This window comes from Halyomorpha halys, unplaced genomic scaffold (genome assembly GCF_000696795.3).
Source record: "Halyomorpha halys isolate HHAL.00 unplaced genomic scaffold, Hhal_1.1 Scaffold90.1, whole genome shotgun sequence".
Taxonomy (NCBI): Eukaryota; Metazoa; Arthropoda; class Insecta; order Hemiptera; family Pentatomidae; genus Halyomorpha; species Halyomorpha halys.
This window is the reverse complement of record NW_027109220.1, coordinates 375,708-393,558: the sequence shown is the minus strand read 5'-3', so window position 1 is coordinate 393,558 and position 17,851 is coordinate 375,708. Positions and strand designations below refer to the sequence as shown.

Below are 17,851 nucleotides of genomic sequence, written 5' to 3'. Positions count from 1 at the left end.
GACACCAAAATTATACTTGGCGATTTCAATGCACAGATAGGCAAGGAAGAAATATATAGACCCACTACCGGACAGCATAGCAGGCACGATACGACAAACGACAATGGCTTCTGAACTGTTGAGTTCGCTGCCTCAAAAGATATGAGAGTTACGACCACTATATTTCCCCACAAAAATATTCATAAAGAAACGTGGGTAAGCCCAGGTGACAGAACCAGAAGACAGCTGGACCACATAATGGTTGACACACGGCACTGCTCGCACATAATGGATGCATAAAGCTACAGAAGAGCGGACTGCTGCTCAGACCACTTCCTGGTTCTAGCGAAATATAACCAATGCTTGGCACGGAGGAAGAGGACATCAGAAGGAAAAACATGTGGTTTTGAGATGGAAGGGCTGATGGAGGAAGCTACTAGGCAGAAGTACCAAGAGAGACTTCAGCACCGGTGTCAAGAATGGATTATGGAGGAGCTAGGTGCAGAAGAAATGTGGAACAGACTGGGAGAAGCAATCAGGACTAGGGCACATGAAGTTCTAGAAGAGAGGAAGACTGGAAGGAGGAACCCATGGTTTGATCGGGATTGTGAGAGGGCCATACAAGAAAAGAATGAGGTTCGAATGAAGACTTGCAGGACAGATGATGCATATGCCGAAAGAAGAAGAAATGCCAAAAGAATAATGCGGGATAAGAAAAGAGCACACGAGTCAAGAAGACTCGATGAGATGCAAGAACATTTCCAGGGACGTGAAAGCCGAAAGTTCTATAAGGGCGCTAAACGGCAAAATGAGGGCTTCACTCAACAGACTGAAATGTGTCTGGACCAATGTGGAAACCTTATCACCGAGACTGAACAAATCAAGGATAGATGACTCCATTACTTTAAGGAGATCAGTGCCAGGAATGCCTCAGTTATATCCATAGTAAATTGCCCAGCAGTGCTAACACAGCCTGCATAGGTGATAGGAGTTGGATATGCATTGTCTCAATATTACAGCACTTTTCAATAACAAGTTAAAAAGTTAATGTATCATAGTAAAATGTATAAAGTAAAAAGAAAAAAAAAAAAGAGGGTCAATCCTCTTTAAAGACAAACATATAACTGGTTGAAGCATTCATTATCAAATTAAATATTACAGCACATATTTTGGTTGGATAAAATTAAAAACATTCTTGATTTCCATGAATAAATTTTGAAGAATTGAAAATATAATCTTATTATTACATAAATAAATTGCAAACAAGAGGTAACAAAAATGTTTTGTTCAGAGAATAACAACCTGGTTGTGGGTTAAGACTATTTTTCCTAATCCAAATATATACATTTGAAACTAACCATAAACTTCTAAAGAGTAGTAGAGAAATCATACAATTCATCATACATAACCATACAACTCAAAAAAGAACTTTATTGTATGAATACTTAATTATTGTATTATATTATTGTATATATACTTCATAATTATAATATGAATATATACAGAAAATAATTTATCTGACTACGTAAACTTAAGTTGCTAAGTTCTCAATATGCAAAAATAATACCTCTATCATGTCATCAATTTCTAAGTTCAGCAAATTGAGTTCATATTTCATATAACGCAACATCTCTCTGATAGCATGTTCATGAAGACTAATCCAGGATATGCCTAAAATAACAAAACAAGCATTCATAAAAGACCATAAATTTTTTACCCTGAATAATCTTTAATTACATATATCAAATAAAAATAATAATAAGGTATCTTTTGATACCTATCATTTCCTCCATAATCCATTATTTCTGCAAATAATTCAAATAGATTCCATTTAGAGGTAAACTCTCCTAAAAAAAAAAAGAAATCCCTACAACTTTACCTTGCAAATAAAAATTGGATTAATCAGGATGCAGAGAGAATAGAATGCACAAAACTTTTGAAACTGTGTTATCAACTTTTCCAGGCACAAAGATGATCAAGAAAACGTGAATTCGCTATATTTTGAAATAATATGATCAAATAAATAAGGAAACAAGTTACACTATTAGTATAGAACAGTGTGGAATTTCATTAAAAGTATTTCAAGATCAAACTGGTAATAATAACAGTAAATACAAATCAAATCAATAACTACCAACCATACTTCTTTAACAAAACACTATTGTCTGAAGTAATTAAATTATAATTAATACGAAGTTTTGAGTGGGGCCGCCCATAGCTCAAAGGTTAAGACACAGTCTTACCAATCTGATGTCTATTGGCGGTGCCGGTTCGAATCCGGCCTGGGACGTTGACTTTTTTCATTGAGTGGCGGTCCCACAAAATGAAGAACTTTGACCCCCAACCATGGTTAGGCAGTATTGCCAGAACTGCCATGAAGGCTATAAGCAGCATACAAACACCTATATAGGTCTGCCAAGTTCAGTTCTTGTTTTGTATCTATTCTGTTTATGTTCCATATTCTTACTGAATCAGTCTTAAGCAGGTTTAGTCTTCTTTTGTATAAGTAGTGATGAACCTTGACATATCTCTTCTTGAAGAGTTAGTTGTAGGCACTAGAATAAAATAAAAATACCTAGTCATTCAACTTTTCTCCTCATAAGGAAGTTCAAGCAGAAGGAATGGTCACAAAAAATGAAGACACTGGAAATAAACAAGATTGTTGCTGCACCAGACATGGGAGTGCTGTTTGTGAATCTAAAAGGTTTGGTTGTAAATCAGTTTTTTAAGTTCACTGTACAAGGGAAGATATGATGTAAATATATAAAATAGATGCACAAAGATTATCACAGAAAGAATATAATTGATTTGTGAATTGTTAAGGTTCCTTAAGCTTCTAAGTTAAAAGCAGTTTTACTTCTAATTTACCTAATAGCAATGATTATTCAAAAAAGTTATTCTTAGAAATTAAAACAATAATAACTCTTAATAAAAACCAAAATACCATTACCTGGGGCTAAATTCTTGAAGACAACATCTCTTGCTTGAAACACAATTGAATATACCATCCTTTGTTTATCAGTAAATTTACCATTGATAGGGAAGGTCACAGTGATGTCAGAAGCATAGCCATAGTATGATGCACCCATATCAAAAAGACTGAAATGATAAAATAAATAAATGAATACACACATACACCTGGAGTAGTGATTTTTGTAATATCTAAAATAATGCTATTCTTAAGAAATATTAATCCAAAATAAATATTTTTGAAAATTCAAATTCACATACATTTCTGAATGGCAAACCTGATGGCATGAGCAAAGGAGATATATCCAAGGCTGACAGAACCAACAAAAAGGTGGGACATCAGAAAAAAAAAAGATCCAATCTCACATAAAGACATGCCAATGAAATAGAAAGCAGTAATAAGACAAGGAAAGAAAAACTGGATATTTATAATATTGATTATTATTTTTCTTTTTCACTCATATAAAAGACAGGCAAATGGTTAGTATCAAATAAAAACTCAAGTTAAGCAGTATCTTTTGGCCCTGAATGGTTATACCTATATAATTTCTGCACAGGAACTATCTTTTTATGTAGTTATCCTGAAAGTAAAATAAAGAAACTACAGATATAATAAAATATATACATAATAATTATTATAAGACACAATGAACCCTGAGAATAATAAAATTAAAAGTACTTGAATAATTAGCCTAAATTAAATTTAATAAATATGAGCCGTCAGATTACAAGCATAAATAAAAAAATAATGCTTGTATTTGTAAAGAAGATTAATGATGAACTAGGAAAAGGAATAAGTCATATTTGAAAAAACATTGAGAAGAGGGTGTGTGGACAGAACTCTAAAAAAAGAATTAAGGATTTACCAAACAAATTAGTTGCATGGGAGAGAAGGGAGTGTAGTAACAAATTATATAAGATCCTGATGTACAAGAAAATCGAAGAATTCTAGGTAAGCGGAAAAATATTTACAAGAAAGTTTTTAACAGAATAAAAACCATTGCCAAGAGACTAATGAACTGTTATCATAAGAGAACAGAATAAAAGATCTTACACCAGTTCGGCAGCCACCATAAAGGAATAGATAGGAAATAAATGCGATAAAAGAACCAACTAATCATATTAATTTTATTTTAAGCTCTATTGGATAGTTCCCTATATGCAAGGAATACTGCTTATCTCCTGGAATTGTTGGAGTACATCATGAATGTCCACTTAGCTACTTTAAGCATTGCCACAGTGTATTGGATGCTCAAACCTTCTCTACAGTGTACATCTCCATTCGAAACAACCATTATCCTTAACATATAGATAAAAGACATTTACAAATGATAAAATAAGTGAGACTGAAAAATTAAAGGTACACAAACCTACTTACAGTTGAGTTCAGTGAAACAATCTCAGGAAAAATGAGTGATTATTTCCTACCGTTTTAATCATAAAGGGATTATTTCAATGCAGCGAGTGTAAACCTACTACATAGTAACCAAATTATTCATAAAGACAAATATATTACTTATAATCAACCTTTAAAATAAAAATACCAAGTGTCCGGTGTTTTGGCAGCTGAGTGTATTATTATCAGAAGCTAGAAACTCTTTTAAAAATAATAAAATCTCTAAATTACCCATGTAAAAGTTAAATATGTTATTATAAATTACAAACCATAGGTCGCCATCATTAATCCGTTTATCATTTGGGGCAGCAGCATGTCCATAATGCAGCACAGAACCATTATTGCCAGAAGCACAAATACATGTGTATGCAGTTGCTCTACATCCACCAATCTTGTAGACATAATACATAAAAGCAGCTTCAGCTTGATATTCATACATCCCTGGTTTTAATGATTTCATTACATACTTATGGGCTTCAGAGGAAATTTCACAAGCATATCTGATTACATCAACCTCAAGTGGGGTCTTAATAACGCGCCTAAAAAATACAAAATATGTGTATCCAGGCATAAATGATATGATATTGTTAGGTATAGAAAAGGAAACTATTAAACTAAACATAACTACATTGATATAAACTGGTAAAGAACAAGATTTAAAAATAAATAGATTTAAGACAAAATATGTGACTAGTAAGAGAAACTGCAAAAAATTCAGTGGATACAAATAGAGGGGAGTCTATATTTGAGCATATAGAGAATATTTATTTGAGTATTTAGGGACCACAATGATTACAAAAAAACTATAAACCTTCCAACTGTTCTTTACAGATGTTAAGTTTAGCTGCTTACACTAAGGAAAGAACGTCTAGCTTTAGAAAATAAAGTATTCATAAAATATCTGGACCAAAGAAGGATGAGTTAACCAAAGAATTTAAATGGTTACACAATGTCAAAGGGATAGACCAAAAAGTAGGTGGGATGATTGCGTTAAGGCTGATTTTGGGGGTTTGGGTTTTGATATAGGTCGCTGGACAGACACGTGTAGTTAGTAATTGGTGGCATTGGCTTTGAAGCTTCGGATTCACTAAGCCTTTTATATATTTATTTATCCAGATACAGATAATGATGAAGTATATAAGATAAATTGGGGCAAATGCATAAAAGATTTTTAAAAAATATTTATTGTCATCTCACATTGTTGAGCTATAGTGGAAAATACGCTCTTTCCCTTTAAATAGCACAGTATCAGAAAAATCAGATAAATGTTATAACTAATTTTGTCATCTGATTTAAATAAGTGTGCAGAGTTAGATGTTATTAAAGCAAATGAGCATAATTCATGAAAGTTGGAGCTGTTTTCCAATTTTTGTAAGGTAAGTCGATTCTATATAGTGTTTATTTTATGAATCAAGTATTGATAACAATATTTTGAAATCATTAAGGTTTAAGCAAAGGTCTGCACTAACCCCTTAAAATGTTCATGTTGTTAAACAAAGGGGTAAGTGCTGATAATATCCACACTAGCACCATTTTAAAATAAATTCTTTAATTTCTTTATGTATTTCTGTTGCTTTTCTAATCTAAGAACCCTGCAATTGAAGAGATTTTTTCCACAGGGAAAATAAATATTACATGAATTTTCCTATCTCTAAAAATAGTCAGACAAGGTGAAGTATTTGAGGTTGGTTATTTAGACTAAAATTTATAAATAAATTTAAGTTTTTTAATGTCAATAAATACAACTTGTTTAATATAGTATTTAATAAAAATTGTTTACAGTTTCTTGAAGCTCTTACTTAATAAAAAAAATCCGTTTTCTTATTCATTATTCTGTGTAACATTTTATCCTTCTTTTACTCCCTTGACTTTACCAGAAAAAAAAAAATGCATAATTTAGAGACATTTTGACCAATTTAGAAAATTATTGCCAGTCTGGAATAAAAAAAAAAAAACTTACAATTCCACTAATATTGGATACAGCTTCGAGTGGTCAACAGTTTGTGTAAAGCTATTAAAAAAAAAAAAAAAAAGAATAAATAATTTTATATAAAAAACATTATAATGGTTCTTATAATATAATGAATCTTAAGGATCAGTCAATAAAACAACTATATTGAGGCCCTCAATGTAGTTATCGATTGACTGATCCTCTAGATGTATATGTCTGTGTGTGTGTACACAGAGTTACATCAAAATTAGTGCAACTAAAACTAAAAAATCCGTCTCTCAATAACAATTTTCACAATAGTAATTCCATACTATTAATATATTTCTATAATATAGAAATATCAGAGAACTAGTTTACTCCTGCGCAGAATAAGATATGTTTCCTTCTTCTCTTTAATTCAATCAAAAGACATCATGCTCATTTGTATAAACAATATAATATTATTAAAAAGGTCTATGTTAAGTAGTTCACTCAAAACAACGTAACATATTCAGTAACGACAGACTGAACATATTTGTACAATATTTTGATCTCAAATGGCTCTAAACATTCTTGAAATATCACTGTGTAATTTAAGAAATAAAACCTATGAATTTATTAAGTCTTTAGTTGAAAATATTATTATATGAGAACAGATGAACAAACTAAACAAAGTTGATACAATAATTTTGAAGATCTTGACCTTGACTTGTTTCAAAACATTCATGCTATTCAGTGATATAATTTGAACCATAAAAAAAAAAAAAAAACCCTGCTAAGCCATACGCTTCTTCATTGTATAAGTATCCCATAGCATGGATGCTAACCTTAAAATAATGGTCGATCCTAATTTGTGTGCTTTCTCAAAAACGGTTCATTTTTGGTCTTTAAAACATAAGACCCAACCTACGTTACATAGGAATGTACTTGGGTATTGATGTCTGCCTCAAACGCTATAACACCCAAATTGAACCTTCTTGATCCGCCAACTTATCCACCCTACCATAGTTGTTAATCCTCTCACATTTTTGAATGACTTTTAGCAATGTTCTAGTAATAATTTAAGAATTGAAACTGAACTATAATTGAGTAGTATTTACTACTGTCTTTTTCCATAGTTATTAATCATTGTTATGTATATTTCCAATTTTGTTAGTCTATTATTTATTTTATTTTTATTTTTTCCCTGAATGATGGTTGTTAGCTCTTTATGTTTTATAGCCCTGAAAATCAAGTCGAAACATCAACACAAATAAATGATTTTTTTGTTTATTTGTGTTTTTTCTGCTGAGTGCACCTCCCGACCATGTTTTCCTCTTATATATCTACGGTCCTTACACATATTACTACTAATTGTCTTGTTTTATTATTATTATTATGAGAAATGAAAAGTCAAAAATATATAATAGAATTAATGATAAAATTTTGATGGGGATAATAAAAGTGTAAGTCCCGGGCTGGACAGATTTTCAGGATAATAATTTGAATACCTTTTTTTAAGGCCAAATTTTGTTAAAAATAAGCAGTGAAATATAAACTTCATGAACAGTGCTAAAAAATATAGAAATTTAGAGGTACTTTTAAAAAAATCATATGATATCTGATCTAAACCTGGTTGTTTATAGTTTTTACATTTAATGCAACTCTTTTAATTTCAATAATTGTTATCAAATTATTAAATTCTTCATGTTCTTCATACAGTTTGGCATAAAGAATTGGTCCAGAGGAAGGGTAAGTAATAATCAGTTATTTAAAATAATTTATCAAATCTTATGATTTTATCTTACACCCGCATTTGAATTTAGGTTTTTTAATGTGATACAGAGATTTCCTAAATTATCTTAGGTTTCTTGTATACTCAGATTTATATTCATAAAAAATTTCCTCTTACATTACTAACATTTTTTTAGATAAATCATTTTGATCGTTTTGGATCTAATTTTTCTAAATAAACTTGAAAGAGTAAAATACTATATCTTTGCTCTATTTAATAAAAAAACAACTATTTAATGAAAGTTATTAAATTGAAAATACTTACTCATAAATATTACAGGTATCAGGTGTGGAAAACATGAGATCACTGTCTGTATTTTTTCCACTCTTAAAAAAGGAAAAATATGAACATATCAGCATACATTAAAGAGTGTATGTAAAGAATACTTACAATGTAAGTAGGCAAAGAAAGTAACATACCAAAACATGCAGTCTGTCACGATTCAGAGATGTAAGAGTAGTAGCCATCTGAAACAAGAATAGTTTAAGGTATTAATTACTAAGCACGTAGATGTTAAGATAATATTAATTGTTGTCATGAAAAGAGAATGGACTTAAGTAAAAACATGAAATGGAGTATAAAAAGGACTTGTTATATGACAATGAATCATTAAATCTAATTAAAAGTGTAAAACTCCGGGAAAGGAATGTTGTATTGTATCATAAATACTTTTTTTAGGAGTAAGAATTAAAAGAATAAAGATTTGTATTCTAACTATAAGTTAATATTTATTTACAATTTATAGATAATTTATTTATTAATTTGAATTATTATCAGAATTTATTTGCATTTGAATGCAATATACTAGTAAATTACATTTATTTATCCATTTCAACACAATTTAAATATTTTGTAATAATAAAATATAATTTTTTTTTGTAATATTTGATTTTAAAAATCATGAATTACTTAAGGTCACAGAACCATGGTCTTATTTGATAGACTTGATAAAAACAAATGCCCACAGTGTTGTGTAGATACCAACTACAAATAAAAATATATGGTGTATTCGTATATACGAAAAAAATAAAGTTTATAAAAAATCAAACTGTTCATAATATTTTATTTACAAGCCCTCATACCACTACCTCTTCTCTAACTCCCCACCAGAGTCTAGCACTTTATCAGAATTCAGTACAGACCAAGCAGTAAGAGCCTCCTTTAAGTTTTAGACTTTAACTTGTATACTGTGATGAGAAAATCAACAAGCAAACAAACTCTTGACTTCAACAAATTATTAAAAAGTGTAATAGTACAATTTTCTTATTTAACTAATTCTAAAATTAAATGTTAAATAAATAACTTAAATTAAACGGCCACTATTCTTTAAATTTAGTGGCCACTAGTTATTAATTTTCATGGTTCAATTTATAACTTTTCTGAAATGCAAAATTAATAAACTAATGACCACAATAATTTTAAAAGGGGAGCCCTCTTCTAACTTCAACTCCCACTAAGTGGCTCCTCGAGCCAAAACATAGGCCACTTCTAATTCAATGTATTATTTTTCACAAGGTTTTTAAACTAATTAATTTATGCCAAAAATTGACTAACCTAATTTTACAGAATAAAAACAGCAGATAAGTACTTTAACATTTAAGAAATACCAGGTAAAATGGACAAAAATAAATAAAATCAATTTGACATAACATAAAGCCTTCAGTCTAAACCAGCCTTCTTTAAACAGTTTGCCCTGCAGGGCACATAGACACCTTCACCAAGTTACATGGACCATAACTAGTGACGGTAAACAAAATTTTGATTAAAAAATGTTGAAAAATATAGAAAGTCAATCATCGATGTTACTGACATATCATCATAAAAATATCATTTTTCTTTTTATCTGTCTCGTAAAAGTAATTTAGGACATTTTGATAACAGACTTTATAAAATTGGACACTGACAAAAATGTTGGTTCATCCGCAGTCTTGATGAAAAATAAATTTTAAATTTTTCATATTATTATCCATAACCTTTATTTAAAATTCTTTATTAACAAACTACAAACACTTTGTTTCTATCAATTATTTACAAAATCAAACCGAATTTAAGATATTCATTTCCTGTAAAGCCATAATCCCTGTGTTTGTAAATTACTATTATTCATAATTCTAAGTTTCTTATTTAATTTTTACTTTTTTCTTTCTCTATAATTTCAATGTTATTATTAAGTTATATAGTTTGGTGTGATACATCTAATGAATCTTCCACCTCTGGTGCAAAAATAAAATTCAAAATTTCATTATTAGCATTTCTCATGAAATATGTTCATGCTTCTCGAAGAGGTTCCTATAGGGTCCTTCACTGGATTAGGTAGTCCAGTAGCCCAATCAGAAAAACGTGACTCATTTTACACGAAGTTTCATTGATTTCAAATAATTATGTCCTTGAAGAAAAAATAAATGTCAGCCACCATAAACCATCTCTGGATACATGCAGCCAATGCAGAGGTTCAGGAAGTCCTTTAAAGTATCTCAGGCAACTGATGCTCCAACTCCTGATATTAGTCAGTATATGATATCTCTATAAATCCATACCACATGATGTATATATGTATCATGACACCAGTTTTAAATAGAATCTTACATTGTCATTTGTAATATATTACTTAAGACTAAATATATATTACTTATTTTTTCATAATAAAAAAAATGGTGAATGGAATATTAAAGGAATTATCTGCCAGTAAATTAAAGAAAGTCAAAGGCTCATGTTTATAAAAGCACTAAAAAATATAGGAGTGAAAATGAAAAACAAAAGTACTTACTTCATGGGTGTAATAAACATAATCAACCATGTATTTCTTAGCAAAATCCCTTTTCTTTGGAAGTTTTCCCAACCATATCACATCACTTTCGGTAGGTTTTGGGTAAAATAAATAAGATTTTTCAGTATCAACATCAATAGCCCCATAAAAATTGGGCTCCGTGACACCAAATATCCAATGAAAAAATGGTTCCTGGAAAAAATGTTTATTCTTTACCAGTAAATAATAATAAACACAGTTTATATTGACATGCTTATAAGTCATTTATCAGAAGAATAAGTAAGTTAAATCTTTTCTTTAGTTTTGATTTAGAAGTATATACGTTTCCTGAATACATTTTCTAAAACCTTGGAAGGATCACTATCGAAACGAATCCAAAAGCAGTAATAGTCTGTAGTATAATCAATTATTTTCAGACAACAATCCCACATGCTACTAGCTGGCTTCCTTAACAGATTAAAAAAAAAAGAAAGCAAACACACAAATTAGCTTTCATTAGACTTTAAAAAATCTTTGTGGTCAGGGAGTCATAAAAAGGGCTTTCAAGGAAGTTTTGCTAACTATCTCTACCTGTTATCCTGAGGTTATAATGAGAATTGCAGAAGGACAAAAAAAAAAAAAATATGAAATGATATAAAACAAAAGAGACTCACCAGAGCTAAGCTAAGGAGAATATTCAACACCATGAGAAGAGCATAACAAAAGGACAAATCAGAAGAGAGAAGGTTAAGGGCAGAGTATTTGGGGAGTGGAACAAAAGGTAGGAAGATAACCTAACCAAGTAATTACAAAATATTGAATTAATTAATGAAAGAGTCTTTTATGATGGAGATTAATATATTTAATGTTATTAGATGGAGATGATTTTAATTGGTTAAGGAAAAAAGTGGATTCAGTAAAGGGGTCCTGCATTGAAAGTTCTAAAATTTGATTAAAAAATTTGTCATGAGAAATAAAGAAATCAAATCTGCAACAGAATTATAGAGATTTAAGATATGAGGAATAGTTAAGGATGGTATGAAATTTATTGGTTGCCCAGTTAACTTTGATAGTTATGAGTGCTTTGTTTATAACCATATTGCTGAACAGACTTTGAAGTCAAAGCTCACAGGATTATAGGAGGATATTAATTGGTTTTATAGGTGGGAGGAATTCTTAATTCATTAGGATTATTGAGGCTAAGAATTCTTATTTAGTCTCTATTGTCTACGGCATCTCCTGTTCTACTCCTTATTGTAGATCTTGGTATATTGACAAAACAAAATATCACCTCAAAATCAGTGGAGATTTTTATGCAACACAGTTGTGTTACTTTTTTAGAAAAGTTAAAAAAAAAAAAGCTCAGACACTACTATTATGTATAAATTGGAGGATATTTTAATGTTACACTTTTACTGGCCTGACTAGCATAAGGGTTTGAAAACTCAAGTCCCACCTGATAGTCTAGACCTGACGTTCAGGCTCAAGGTGGAGCAGACTTGCCTGGAGTCCCTTTATGCCAACATTTAACACAGCAGATTATTATTTTGGCTTCATTATTTCTCCATTTTTAAAATAACATAACACTCATTTTATCATACACAATATATTAAAGATATACTGATAAAATCTTAAAAAAAAAAATAAACTAATAATAAGAAAAAGAAAATACCTGTCTAAAAGGATATTCAGTGTCAGTATTATAGTGATTAACAGGAACTCCACCTTCCAAAAATATTATTGAACTTTCAGCTGCTTCTGGTGCTAATCTCTTTAATGCAGCTAACAATCTTCTTCTATTTTCAACAAATAATGTCACAGGAACTTCGTATGTTAAGTTTCCCATACTATATGATGGCACACTAAGAAATAAATGAAAATTGATAATGTTAAAACAAGATAGTAATTCATAATATATATCTTTCTTGATAAATAAACATATATTAGAAATTAAACGAATTAATTATTAAGAAAATATACATAATTTTTTCAGGTACTTATTCAATACAAAAAATAAGCATGATATGATCATGGCTAACCGTTTAATCATAATAATCTGTCAATGGTAACTGATGGTTCCAAGCACACACACATAAAGGAAGAGGGATGACAATTGGAATCTAATGGTATATTTAGGTAGTTACAGGAAGTAGGCTACTTCTCCAGAACACCAAAAATAAATAAATCAAATAATAATAAATGCTTTATTAATTCCAGGGGAAGTCCTTTTAGAATAACAAAAAAAGGGAATGAAAAGAGGGCTTTAGAGCCTTAGAGCAAAAGAAATAATGAAAAGAAAAATTATAAAATAGATACCTAAGATTAATAACAAAAATTAGCAAAGAATAGCAATGGACAGATATTAAGGGATATAATTCAAGTCATACCTCAATTCCAGGAGCATGATAATTAAGAAATGAACAAAGTATTGGACAAATGTTATTGCCAAACCTTATTAATAAATTAGAGCCTATATGAGATTGTGCAGCACCAAGAGAACGAAATATTCTTTGATGAACTTAAGATGCACAGATCACACAACTTTCACCTACTTAACTACTTGAAGTTCAAAATAATCCTTGGTTTTTTTTTATTTTACTTTTTTTATGCTATTTCTTAATAATAATTCTTGTATTTTATGCCTTTATTAGGGGAAAAAAGTAGTGTAGAATAATAAAAAACCTCTTCAAATGTTTTATTTTGTATCTCTGGTCCTAATTTGCTTATAAAATTCAGGTTAGTATTATTTTGTATAGTTTAAAGGGTCATAAATCACACCCAAGTTTTATGTAGATTGAAGCTGAAGTCATGTTGATTTTATTACTATTTCTGCAATTTACAAAGGGTGAGGAAAGTCCAAAATGTTTTCAATTTTTCTGTCGCTATAAAAATTTGTATTAATGGTTTTTTTAAAAGCGAAAAATGAATATCAACTTTTATCATGCCTAGAATACAATAATTACCAAAATATAATAAAGTTGCATACATTTTAAGGTTATGGAATGTGATTGAGAGAGATTGGGCACTCTTGGTCGTTTCTGATGTCCCAGTCTATCTCTAGTCACTTTTCTTAACCGTTCAGGTAAAAAGCATTTTTAATTTTAACTATACAAAATATAAACAAGATGTTTTGAAAAATTTATATTTAAGCCCTGCAAGAATATTCAATGATAAGACTTATATTATACCTGATATTGAAGACAATTCAATTGCATATTAGTAACCGAGTCTGATCAAAATCGTTAAAGCCTTTTTCAAAATCCATGGCTGTTATGAGCACTATGTTCCTTCATAAAAATGTCCATAAAGAGACATGACATTAATGATGGTACCACAGCAAGTCAAATTGATCACGTGCTGGTATCCTCCAAAAATTTCAATTGTATAAATGATGTATGATCATATAGAGAATATGATGTTAACACGGATCATTACCACATTATGATGAAACTCCACCAAAGAATAAAATTCACTGCAAAGAAATAACAAGTCCGATGAGAGCAGTGGAACACAGAAGGCTTAAAGACAGAAGAAATGGTAACTAAGTTTTTTGAGAGGTTTCATGGGATAGTCATAAGCGGGACAGTTGACAGCTACGGCAACAAGTGAAAGCAGGTGGAGATGTATCGAGGTAAAGGAGTGCATAGAGAAAAACGAGATATCCTCGAAAATATTAGTAAGATTCACTGATGTAGTAGCATTCTCTAAAACAGGAGGCACGGCTCTGGTCTTGGATCCGATAGGTGAGATTTGAAAATAATGACCTCGATCAGGTGGGTGGATTGGAAAGGGAAAAAAAGGAAATATATGAAAAGTGTGTCCCTTTCCTTAAGGAAAAATACTGCGAGATCTTCGGAGAGAGAGAGAGTTTGCCATGAGAAGCCTCTGGTTTGGACTTGTAGAGCAATACCAGATAAAACTAGGAGCTTCTTAGAAGATCTAGGTGTTGGTGTCGGAGATACAGCGATCTTGGCGGAAAACATTATTTTGGACTCATATTTGTGACTGGGGATCATACATCACCTGTCCTGAGTATTAGGATTTGTTGACTAGTATTGATTGTGAAGGGAAAAGCGGAAAACATATATATATATATGTTATATAATATATATGTATATATAGCGTAGATGTCCAATCATGGATTGATTGGTATGCTGTGTAATGTAGCAACCTAATGTAATTAGGCAGCATGGCTGAATAAAGCATTTCTCTCTTGCTTGTAACCAGTTTGATATTATGGCTCAACAATAAATATTTAAGATAAAATTGACACCTGCACTGGTTTCATTTTCGGAAATAATGCTCAATATAATCAACATTTTTTGAGAAACTCTGGTGAATTAAGAAAGCACATATACATTTTAGGAATAATCACCTCAAAGTCAACGAATTTCGAACTATTTTTATCAGACTATGGCCTCGCCATAAGCAGAGTATTGTGTTAAGGTATGTACCATAACCTGCTCGTTTGTAGGTCAACCAACTTCAATTTCGATGTTTCACTTATTGAATAAGATCTCATGAATGTTTTTAAAATAATTTGAGCTCAAAATTATTGAATTAAAAAAAATACCAAAAACATATTTCATTTATCACATATCATATGTAATAGAATATAAACTGTAAATATTTAAAAAAATAACAAAGTTCATAATAACAAATAATTTAATTAAAAAAAACATAATTTAAATAACCCAATAGGTTCAAAGGGATGGAACGTTGTTGCATATCAACTTATACACATTGGTAGGTTGTTAGGAAAGTTGACAAATACGAAGCTTGCAAGTACATTCAATCCCATACATCTGTGTATGTCAACATACTGAAAGTTCCTTACTTCTGATCGTGTAAACATAAGGAAAGTAAATATATAAATTGTTAAGAGAATCTTGAGTTTTGTTTGGGTGTGAAATGCACATCTAACGATACCACTATGATACCAAGTTTCATTATTCATAGATGACAACTTCACTAACAACACACAAATGTGTTTGAGTAGATATGCACTAATATGTGCATATCCTGCCCCTTAGGATGGATAGGATTATTTCCCTAGTTTCATTGTTCTTATAAAATAAATTATTTTATATAATTCACTTGATTGTGTGAATGAAAAGGAACATAAATAAATAGTTTAATTTGGTTAATGGATATATTAATACATCATTACTGCCTTATATGAAATATTATGCTGTCATTAGGAATAAATATTCAAAGAAATGATATCAATTGTTTTACAAGATTAATTACTTGGAGCACTGGAAAGAGTAACGAAAAAAAATAATACACTACAATTCATTGAAGTTAAATAATTTAATCATCCATGAAAAAAAAAAAATTATCAAGCTTTAAATAAGGACAACATCCCACTACTCTTGGGAAATGTTTAGAAAGGTAAGGTCAAACTTCAACTAGGCAGATGTTTCCTTCAATGACATGACACAATTATTATAAAATAATAATCTAACACATTACTTGATTGTCCATTACTGGTGACAGATGCTGGAATATAGTAATATACAAAGAATACAACTAACTACAAATAAACATAAACTACCTTTCTGGTTTGGCTTCCATTACGAGCACTTATAGGAAAGAATAATATACTTTCTTTATAACAATTTACACTCAATAGCACTTGAGCTGAAAGGGGTACTGGTACTAGCAAGACACGATTTCAACAAGTTCACATATCAAATCTAATAACAACTTCGTTATCAGATAAACTTTATTGAGACTACTTCAACAAAGGCATTTGATAACAATCGTTCTTGAACACTAGGTCTTCTACTTCTGTGCCAAGTCGACATGGGAGGGTTCTTAATTTTTTTAATTTCTGCTTTGTTAATTAATATAATATTAATAACATTGTGTGGAAGATAATTTGTAATTCAAAAAATAAATATAATCATGTATAAAAAAAATTTCTCACTTAAAAAAAAGACTAAAAATGGGTCTGATAAGCATAGTTTTTCTTTTTTGATTTTTTAAAAAAATATAGATATCTTCTATCCCATAAATAACTAAGAGAATTTTGTTATATTTTAAAACTCTCATGAGTGACTCATTCTAAAGGGAAAAAAATATCCGGTACTTCCCAAATCCAGAAAAACATTCTGGAGATTGTATATGCTTTCGGATTTACATCAGGAGAGGGGGGGGGCAAGCCATAGTCAATCAGGTTGTGACATTTCAACACGGAAAAGGAGAGTTGCCCCCTCCTGCCCCCCTCTGGGTAAGCCCATGACCCATACTCCTATTGAAGAAGCATTCATATAAATCGAATACGGTGGTGGAAAAATTATATGAATTTTTTTTTACACCGATTTAACTCCTAATTCATATTCTACACCCAAAGCAGCCCAGGAATCCTCACATTACTTCAATTCAGACAATGTCTGAAGGAGTTATGAGTTTGGTCCTGCTAAGTGCTGATCTAGCACTGTGCGCCTCCCGTAACGAACTTATCCTATTTAGCTGGGGCATGACGTGGAGGATATAAACCGCTTATTTCTTTGAACGGACAGTCGTATAATATAAATCCCTCTATAATATATCTCTTATATGGTACCTACTTATACAGGATAATTTTCTATCTATATAGAGTTCTCACAGGTGCGTAGCAAGAAGTGTTGAGGCCCGGGCGAAATCTTGGATGGGATCCCTTTGTCTTATACAGCCACGTTGATGCGGCTACGGGTTAGAAGTGTCACCCCCCCTCCCTCCACCAATACTTTTATAACCCGTAAGGATGGAAATTTTGAGATTTAATAACCTACTTTAAACTGCGGAAATTGCGGATGAACATCACCCAAAGAGGTTATTATACTCAAAATTGCTTATAAACGCTATTTAAAGAGGTCAGTTTTCCAAAATGTTTAGGAAAAAGAAAAAAATCTGGGAATACAGCCAAGACCTCCGGTAAGCCGGGAAATCCTGTCAATATTGGAATGAGAAATTTAAGATTTTGCCCTACTCCCCAATATGTTGTATCCACACCCCTAGACTCATTGGGAAGGAGCAGAGAAAAACATTGAAGAGCAATTTTTGAATGTC

At 30.8% G+C, this 17,851-nt stretch overlaps 1 protein-coding gene across 2 annotated transcripts; it reads right to left on the bottom strand.

Moving 5' to 3' along the window:
- Positions 1-1,546: 1,546 nt before the first annotated feature.
- Dip-C (dipeptidase C) lies at positions 1,547-16,581 on the bottom strand (the record flags this gene model as incomplete). 2 transcript variants are annotated; one of them, XM_067047409.1, is given in 9 exon segments in its annotated part: positions 1,547-1,650; positions 2,930-3,078; positions 4,615-4,884; positions 6,306-6,356; positions 8,314-8,375; positions 8,469-8,516; positions 10,817-11,008; positions 12,468-12,657; positions 16,353-16,581. In XM_067047409.1, coding segments are annotated over 9 exon segments (1,086 nt in total), but the record flags the coding sequence as incomplete, so codon positions are not given.
- Between the last annotated feature and the right edge of the window lie 1,270 nt (positions 16,582-17,851).